General features: G+C 48.8%; 1 protein-coding gene across 4 annotated transcripts in view; it reads right to left on the minus strand.

The window, feature by feature from the left end:
- Window positions 1–10036, minus strand: part of APC (APC regulator of Wnt signaling pathway) — a 151072-nt gene that overhangs the window by 76546 nt on the left and 64490 nt on the right. For 3 of the 4 annotated variants that reach the window (XM_075601654.1, XM_075601634.1, XM_075601643.1), the window contains one exon: window positions 577–729. In XM_075601654.1, the coding sequence (XP_075457769.1) occupies window positions 577–711 (135 nt within the window). In that variant the 5' untranslated portion in view covers window positions 712–729. Of the gene's footprint in view, window positions 1–576; window positions 730–10036 lie in introns of those variants that run through there. The other variant, XM_075601662.1, reaches the window with a different exon arrangement.

Here is a 10036-nt window from a genome sequence, read left to right on the forward strand (position 1 = left end):
ACCTTTGTCCCTGACAGGACCGAAATGTCAGTGTGTGTGTGTGTGTGTGTGTGTGTGTGTTGTGTGGGGTATGTGTGGTGTGTGTGTGTATATCTACAGGCATACCCCGGTTTAAGGACACTCACTTTAAGTACACTCGCAAGTAAGGACATATTTTCAATAGCACCATACCCCTGTGTCCGTACACTCACTTCACACGTACGGACACTTATTCTGCCTTACAGACCACCGTAGTAGTGACGCGCTTATTCCCCCTCACCCAATAGGCAAACAGCAGCTCGCGCATGCGCCTGTCAGCACGTCCTGAACAGCAACACCGGCTCCCTACCTGTACCCAAGCATCGATAAGTGGGGAAAAAAGGTAGTGCTTCACTAAGTACATTTTCGCTTTACATACATGCTCTGGGCCCATTGCGTACGTTAATGCGGGGTATGCCTGTATATTTATTTTTGGGCAAAATCCACTGGAGTGCCGTTTTTCTTTTCGTATGTGAACTTGGTAAGAAAGCACTGTGCAAAGCCAGAGTGGGAAATACAGAAAGACATTTAGGTTAGAAAGAGGAAAACACTACATACCTTCATGTTAGACGCCTCTGTTTCAAGTTTTGTGAGATGAGTTGAGTTGTCCTCTAGTTCTTGCCGCAGGTTTGTATTCTCCATTTTCAATGCCTCCACTTGCTTTAACAACTGGTCATATGAAGCTGCAGCCATGCTGGGCTACCCCCCGGCCTACAAGAAAAACAAGGACGTTATGGGCACATCCCATTTGAATTCATACATTCACTGATAAACATGCATCGTCTGCACACGCAAGATTAAAACCATCATCATTTAGGGCTTGAGCCAGAAAACAAACGGTGTGACCCAAGTTAAAGAGACAGTCCAAGCAGTTTTTCTTCATTATTTTTTTCATACAGGATTGAAGCAGGGGGTCTCCAGCGCTGAACCCCATTAATTTCAGCTGCAGGGGCCCCTACTTCCGCAGGTAATCACCTCCGTAGCGGATGCCTGTAGCCACTCCAGGGTTCAGTATAAGCTGCCAGGCCCTGCGGGCCAATAGGAAGCAGCGGCGTCATCTGGTGCGGCTTCCCATTGGCCATGTGACCGGGGGCGTTAAACTGCAGGAGATACCGGCACCCCCTTTGGAGGTATCGCCGGAAGCTGGGGGTTCACGAAGCCGAAATTTATGGGGTTCAGCTCCGGAGACCCGGTGCTTCAAACATTATGGGGGGGGGGGCCACTTTAAATATTACGCACAGATGTGCGTGTTTCGTCTAAACATGTACATTGATTCTACAACCAGGACGTAGCACTCAGTATATCTTTATTAAATGAAGTGAGATTGAAAGAACTAATCTGTAGTCAGCCCATCCCAATGCATATCATAAGAGGAGGGTGAGCCAGTTATTTACATAATTACATAAGCTTCAATTAGTACCTGCTCTAGGATATACGGATTGGATTAAGAAAATAATAAATCTCTTCAGGTTTATCTTGCAGCATAAGTCAACCTAAAGGAATAAAGTAAATGCCTGGAGACCTTTCCTGAAACCTGTTTTATTCAGGAGATGTAGAACAGAAATATAACATTTATTGCAAATGGACTAATACACACAGATATACAGGTGAACTATGAAGGGCTGGTCTCAACCCGCGCCACTGAATATGAAAGGATTACAATGACACGGAAACGGCCACAAGGAAAATCCCGCATAAAAAGGTTATTTGTGGGTATGGTGCCTAGAGCAACAAGCGGAGAAAAAGATTGGTGCGTCACCGAGGGAGATTTTATTTATGGATTCACAAGTGCTTTATTGTACGACATCACCTCTAAACGTGTAAAGTATCTCCATTTGTAATGTCAGTGATCACAGCCAATTTTGGCGAGTGGGGGATTACTGTTGGACATAGATTTAACACCTGGCACGAGAACTTGAACGGACTGTGCGCAAGCAAAATTGCGTAGGCGAGTTAACCTGGCCGTTTGTATCCTAGTAAAACGCAGAACGCAATTTGTCATACGATATAAAATGCTGCTTTCCAGGTGACTGTGTAAAAATGACGGTTTAAAGCACTGTGTTTATTACCATGTGGGCCAATAACAGCGTTTGTAAGGCTGCGCTTATAGTGCCGGCGACGGTCGCGGGAAAAATCAAATTGAGATGACTGCCAGCGATCGCCACCAATCAGTCGCTCCGCGCTTACTATAAGTGCACGCGGCGGCGGCAATGCATGTGTTTTGACGCGACGACGCGTCGCTGTCACTATAAGCGCAGCCTTATGCACACATTAAAGCAGCCGCCAATCACCCCCATTAACACATTTTATCTTTACCTTGATTAAAAGGTGCAATTCCAATGTAAGCAGCCAGAAAACATACTTCTATAAAGAATTGGAGTCTAATTGGCTGCCCTAAAGACAACTTACAAAAAACAGGTTACTGATATATAAAACAAATCCTCAGCTTCCAATAGCCGATCAGATCTCACACGGTGAAGGGATAGATTTTTTGAGGTTAGTTGAAAAAAGTGAGACAAAATCTTCCTCGGTCCAAACAGCACAACAAATACTTACATATACAGTATACAGTTTTCACAAGTGAGGAAGCAGCAGATACAAATTACCACTTGTGAGCACATTGACATGTCAAGACAGGTCCACAAATCTGCCTTTCCCCATAATCACTCAGCATGCAATGCTTCTACTGCAGCCAGGGATTCTGGGTAATGACATGCAAACGAGCACTCACAGTGCGTCACTTTTTGCTTCTTATCCTTCCCCAAATAAGTGATGAGGAAATTACAAAACGACTGAAAATTTGCCGCATAAAGCAGTTATTTTATCAACGACTAGTGGCAGCTATTTCTGGGATTCAGCAGTTTATTTTATTACAGTACTTCTGAAATAAATAGAAAACCCTTGCCTTTTTTACATTGAATCATGTGATTAGGATGTTAATAGAAAAGGTGCAAGGAGGGGCACGCGCGTGATGTCATCACGGATGCACGTTTGCTAGGATAGCTCTGTGCCCTCTGCTAATATAATTTAATATTACCCCCGATCGGCACCTTCTCCCGAGCCACGGACAGCGGCGGTAGGCGGGGGAAGCAGCGGATATGTCCCACAAGAAGGACGAGAAGCCGGGGACACCGCATCACTCCCGTTTTGGCCGTGTTCAGTCAGCGACAGCTGACAAGGGTAGGAAAATCAAAGATGGCGCCGATCAGAGCGCACGGGAGCGTGCAGCACTAGCCTCAGAGAAGTAGGCTACTAGAGCAGAAGGAGAAGCCCTGGAGAGACGAGCAACGCTGAGAAACTCAGCTAACTGGGACACTGCAGGAAAAGAACCAGAGGTGAGAGCTGCTGCTGCTGAGAGAGAGAGAGAGAGAGAGAGAGAGAGAGAGAGAGAGAGAGAGAGAGAGAGAGAGAGAGAGAGAGAGAGAGAGAGAGAGAGTCACTACAGTGGACGACACAGCGATCACAAAGCAGGATCTGCAGTGAATGCTCAGAGAAATGCAAGCGAGTTTCCAGTCAGCTCTGGACAGAGCTGTAACAGAATTTAAGGCAGAGGATGCTTCACTGGCTAAGAGAACCACGGAGCTGGAATATAAAATGGATGTCACCTTACAAGCCCAGGTAAATATGGATGACGAGGTCCTGCGTCTCAGCGAAGAGATGAGAGCTATGCAAGATGGTATGGATGATCTTGAGAATAGGGAACAAAAGCAGAACCTGCGAATCCGGCATATCCCAGAGTCAGAGTCTGCGGAAGCCCTGCAGCCATATCTCAATAGATCCCCAACTACAAGACAACAAGCTTGTGATCAGCAGCTTACAGAGCATTGGGACCGAGATTTGACGATCCTAAAAGAAGCAGAGATGTGGTCCAAAGGCTCCATCAATATATGACCAAGGAAAAGATTATAAAGGGATACAGAAATAGAGGCTCAATTGATTTCGAAAACTGCTCTATCCAGATCTTCCAGGACCTGTCCAGAGTGACAATAGATCGATGAAGAGGACTGCGCCCGGTAACAGCGATACTTCAGGAAAAAGGGATTTGGTATTAATGGGCCTTCCCGTTCCATTTTGTAGTCCTGCGGTGTGCAAACTGGGGGGGGGGGGGAAAGGGGCGTGAGACTGACTGCTGTGGGCAAGGCGCTCGCACTTCCCGAAGGCACTTAAATTAAGTAAACAGAAAGGATGGAACAGTGCACTTCTATCTATAAAGTGACTCAAGTGACTTAATGGTGATAATAACCAATAAAATGTGAACATATATATATATATACCTATTTCCTCGATTCTAAGACGCACTTTTTTTTCCCTTTTCACGTGTCTGAAATAGGGACTTGCGTCCTAGAATCGATGTACTCAAAAAACACACACAAAAAAACAGCCAGGGGGCGCTGCAGAAGCCACAGCAGCTTTCAGCGTTTGCCCTGCGTTTCTGCCACCCCCGCCCCCCCCCCCCACACAGAGGAGCAGTGTGTCCCGTTGCATGCCCCGCGACTCTGCCACCAACCCCCCCCCCCTCCCTCCAAGTGCCGGTCCCCAAAGGAGCAGTGTATGATCGGCTGCATGTCCAGCGCTCCCCCCTAGCTTGCTCCAAGTGCCGGTCCCCAAAGGAGCAGTGTATATTCGGCTGCATGCCCCACGCTCCCCCCCTTGCTGGAATTACCGCCCCCACACAGGAGAGATTGATTCAGCAGTGTGTGGCTGCATGCCCCAAAAGCCCTCTGTCTGCCTCTGCTACTCACAAGACCCACCCCACCCCCCTGCTCCAAGTGCTGGTCCCCAAAGGAGCAGTGTATGTTCGGCTGCATGCACCACAAGCCCCCCCCTCCTCCCCCGCTCTGCTCGTTGGAAGTGCCGCCCCCACACAGGAGAGATTCATTCAGCAGTGTGTGGCTGCTGCATGCCTCACAAGCCCTCCGTCTGCCTCTGCTACTCACAGCTGTGCTGCCGGCACCACAAGCCACCCCCCACCCCGTGTCTGTCTCTGTCTCTCTGTGTGTGTATGTGTCTCTCTGTGTGTGTGTGTGTCTCTCTGTGTGTGTGTGTGTGTGTGTGTGTGTGTGTGTGTGTGTGTGTGTGTGTGTGTGTGTGTGTGTGTGTGTGTGTGTGTGTGTGTGTGTGTGTGTGTGTGTGTGTGTGTGTGTGTGTGTGTGTGTGTGTCCTTTCATTCTCTCCCCTTCCCTCCAATCTCTAACCCACTTCTCCTCCTTTCTCTCCCCTCCCCCATTCCCCCCACTCCCTCTCTCCCCCCTTCTCTCTCTCCCCCCTTCTCTCTCTCCTCTCTCCCCCTCTCCTCTTTCCCCCCCTCTCTCTCTTTCCCCTCTCTCTCTCCTTTCTGCCCCCCCTTTCTCTCCTCTCTCCCCCCCTCTCTCTCTCTCTCCCCCCCACTCTCTCTCCTCTCTCCCCCCTCTCTCTCCTCTCTCCCCCCCTCTCTCTCCTCTCTCTCTCATCTCCCCCTCTCTCTCCTCTCCCCCTCTCTCTCCTCTCCCTCTCTCTCCTCTCCCCCTCTCTCTCCTCTCCCCCTCTCTCTCCTCTCCCCCCTCTCTCTTCCCCCTCTCCCTCTCTACCCCCTCTCTTCCCCCTCTCTCTCTTCCCCTCTCTTCCCCTCTCTCTCTCTTCCCCCTCTCTCTCTTCCCCCTCTCTCTCTCTTCCCCCTCTCTCTCTCTTCCCCCTCTCTCTCTCTTTCTCTCTTCCCCCCTCTGTCCCTCTCTCTTCACCCCCCTCTCTCTCTTCACCCCCCCTCTCTCTTCACCCCCCATCTCTCTCGCTTCCCCCCCTCTCTCTCTTCCCTGTCCTCTCTCTCCCCCTCTCTCTCTCTTCCCCCCAACTCTCCCTCCCACCCTCTCTCTCTCTCTTCCCCCCCACCCCCCCTCTCTCTCTCTCCTTCCCCCAACTCTCCCTCCCACCCCCCTCTCGCTCTCTTCCCCCTCTGTCTCTCTTTCTCTCTTCCCCCCTCTGTCACTCTTTCTCTCTTCCCCCTCTGTCCCTCTCTCTCTTCACCCCCCTCTCTCTCTCCCCCTCTCTCTCTTCCCCCCTCTCTCTCTTCCCCTCTCTCTCTCTTCCCCCTCTCTCTCTCTTCCCCCAATTCTCCCTCACCCCCTTCTCTCTCTCTCTCTTCCCCCTCTCTCTCTTTCCTCTCTCTTCCTCCAGCTCTCCCTCTCTCTCTCTTCCCGCTCTCTCTCTTCCCCTCTCTCTCTCTTCCCCCTCTCTCTCTCTCCCCCCTCTCTCTTCCTTCCTCTCTACCTCTCCTCTCTCTTCCCTCTCTCTTCCCCCCAATTCTCCTCTCTCTCTCTTCCCCCCCTATCTCTCTCTTCCCCCCCACTCTCTCTTTTCTCCCTCTCTCTCCCCCCCTCTCTCTCTTCCCCCCCTCTTTCTCTCTTCCCCCCTCTTTTTCTCTCTTCCTCTCTGTTCCCTCTCTCTCTCTTCCCCCACTCTCCCTCTCTCTCTCTTCCCCTCTCTCTCCCGCCTCCCCTCTCTCTATTCCCCCCCTTCTCTCTCTCTTCTCTCTTCCCCCAATTTTCCCCTTCTCTCTCTTCCACCCTATCTCTCTCTTCCCCCCACTCTCTCTCTCTCTTCCCTCTCTCTCTATCTCTTCTCCCCTCCCCCTCTCTCTCTCCTCCCCCCTCTCTCTCTCTTCCCCCCTCTCTCTCTCTTCCCAGCTCTCTTTCTCTCTTCCCTCTCTGTTCCCTCTCTCTCTCTTCCCCCAACTCTCCCTCTGTCTCTCTTTCTCCCCCCCCCCCCCTCTCTCCCTGTCTCTCTCTCTCCCGAAAAAAATTCTGCACATTTAATATAGTGGGGTTTTTTTCCTCAATTTTTTTTATTAAATCAAGGGTGCGTCTTAGAATCGATGGCGTCTTAGAATCGAGGAAATAGGGTATATATATATATATATATATATATATATATATATATAAAAATAAATGCAAGTGAATAATTAACCTACACCCAAAACGTGATCAGTGTAATAATATAAGTAAAATAAACAGATACAGAGCGTTGTAGTTCTCAAGATATGTGAAAAATAAGGAAAAAATGCAGATATTAGTGCAGAAGGTAATAGAATTGTTGATGTTCAAAAAAGTGTCCGTCAGTATCACTCACAGATTTTTTTGCAGATAAGACAGGTGTATCAAAGATCCATCTCAATCTGATGGGAGCCCTTTGTGTAAGCTCTCAAGGGGTGGAAGGAAGCCTTGTGGATGGTGGTCTTTCAACAGTAAACTTGTTTTGTAGTTGAACAGGTCAGAGTCTTAATATTCCTCCCAAAGTGTGAAAGAAAAAGAAAGAGCGCACAATAGTGTAATATAATACGGGTATATTGCACATATAAAACATAGTTCATAACCAGGCGGAGCAAGTTCATTCCTCATAGTGCAGACGCACAGAATTTTTTTACATTGGCATCCATTGATATATGTTGTGTCATATTATTATATTATCATTATGTTCTGTTTAATTGTTTAATTAAATTGCTCCATTTAATTTATCCATTTTTGTCCCTGGGTAATGCACTATTGCAGTGTTTTTTTGTATGTTTTGTCTTTTTTCTTGAGGTAACTGTCTAAGAAAAGAACTTTATCCACGACCACATCCATATCCTTACCTCAACGCCACAGGAGGTTCTTCCATCCATAGTTCATGACCAGTTAAGATTCTGTAGTCAGCCTTTTGCTGAAATATAATTTCTAATGCACTCAGTATTCTGCCAAATTACATTTCCTTTTTCCCTTGTTCAGGATATTGCTAAGATAAATTTTGTATTGTCAGTTTCCTGCTGTTTTAGTCAGTAAACAATAAGACTGTTCTGTTTAGAGAGGCAAAATCGTATAACTTAGTTGCTAGAGACTCAAGGTTTCTTTTGATAACAGACAATGAATAAGCTATGTATTCAGACAGTGCCTGTATTGGGAGAATCACGTCCCAAAATCATGCCACTAATATGTCCTGCCCCCAAATCATGCCTCTAATCAAAGCCACGCCCAAGTCACACCCAGGTTACACCTATGTTACGCCTCTAACCAAACCCCTCTGTTTTCCTGTATAAAAATCATAACCCTATGCTTAATAAATGAGATAAAGGAATTTGAAATCTGGCTTCTGTTACGTTTCTTTTCCTTTGTTTTCCGGGCCCGTGATATCATCCAAAATCAGAGATAACAAGTGTCTGTGCGTGAAAAGCTTCCCGGGGGAGTCTGCTGCACGGTGCAGATGTGTGTATCCAGTCACAGAAGCCTAGGCAGGGAAAAGGTTTCCCTTCACTGGGAGCCGCAGCATTCGCGCTCCACCGAAGGCACGGCTTCAAATGACGTTGCGGGTCACGTCACCCCACCACGTCATTTGACGCGCATTGCCATAGTGACCCGTGACGTCACATGACGCCGCGTCGCCGAAGACCCGGCTGCCAGTAGTTAAGTGAGGTTACAGACAGACGCCTCACGCCTCCCCCGGCATTAAATTATATGCCTGGGGGAAGAGTGCGGGGCCTCTGTAACAGCTCGCGCTCCCCCGGCAAATTCTCCCGCCCCCCCGCTGGATTACACGGATTTCTCAATTAGTTTGCTTTCTACTTTTCCTTGCCAGTATAAAACTGCTGCAGCCTCCCTCTTGCAGTGTTGAGCGTTCGGTAAAACCCACCAGAAGAAAGGCGCACTAGTTTGTGCTAGTTCTGATGAAGTAACGCACAGAAGGATGGTGGGTAGTCTCAATACAATGTAGCCTCGTCATAACTGCAGTTTCATAAAAGCCCATAACCAAAAGTTGGCTGCCCCAAATTCAAAGGTAACGTTATCAATCATTTTATAGAATTGTTGGCCGTATGCATATATTGTTACACTTTGAATTATTTTAAAGAGGGTGTACATAGCACGCATTCACAGAAGCTTAAAGCAGTAGTCAAGCTGCTGTTTTTTTTTTTAAATTAATTTAATATGTGCATCAATACAATCCACACAATGATAAGTAATTAGCTAAATTGCCGATCGATCAGCGAAGATTCGGCTTGGGGGTTCACTAAATGGCTGTCAGTGCAGCAGAAGACCAAAGATGCAGTTTTGTGGGGAAGATCATGTGACCAGGCAGTCACTAGATACAATTGGTGCACTGCTAGAGAGAGGGCAGGACTCAAAAAGGGGTGTGCCAGAGCCTGTGTCAGAAGAGGAAGGGGATGTGAATGGATGCTATAGGAACAAAAAAAAAAAGGTGTGTGTGCTGTGCACGCGCATAGTAAGTGAAACTTCTTTGACTTTTGTCACAGAAATTGTATTTGTGTTGGTGATGTTTTAATTAAAAATCAAAATACAATTTCATTGACAAAACGCAAATAAATTTGACTTAGAATGCGCGTGCTCAGCACACATCCCCTGTATTAGCTATTTGCACTAAGTGTGAATTCCTCATATGTGCGTGTGACTGACTGAGAGTGTGCGTGACTGAGAGTGTGCGTGACTGAGAGTGTGCGTGACTGAGAGTGCGTGACTGAGAGTGTGCGTGACTGAGAGTGTGCGTGACACGCTGAGAGTGTGCGCGTGACACGCTGAGAGTGTGCGCGTGACACGCTGAGAGTGTGCGCGTGACACGCTGAGAGTGTGCGCGTGACACGCTGAGAGTGTGCGCGTGACACGCTGAGAGTGTGCGCGTGACACGCTGAGAGTGTGCGCGTGACACGCTGAGAGTGTGCGCGTGACACGCTGAGAGTTTGCGCGTGACACGCTGAGAGTGTGCGCGTGACACGCTGAGAGCTGAGAGTGTGCGCGCGTGACGCTGAGAGTGTGCGCGCGTGACGCTGAGAGTGTGCGCGCGCGTGACGCTGAGAGTGTGCGCGCGCGTGACGCTGAGAGTGTGCGCGCGCGTGACGCTGAGAGTGTGCGCGCGCGTGACGCTGAGAGTGTGCGCGCGCGTGACGCAGAGAGTGTGCGCGCGCGTGACGCAGAGAGTGCGCGCGACAGTGACGCAGAGAGTGTGCGCGCGCCGTGACGCAGAGAGTGTGCGCGCGCGTGACGCAGAGAGTGTGCGCGCGCGT

Source organism: Ascaphus truei, chromosome 1 (genome assembly GCF_040206685.1).
Source record: "Ascaphus truei isolate aAscTru1 chromosome 1, aAscTru1.hap1, whole genome shotgun sequence".
Taxonomy (NCBI): Eukaryota; Metazoa; Chordata; class Amphibia; order Anura; family Ascaphidae; genus Ascaphus; species Ascaphus truei.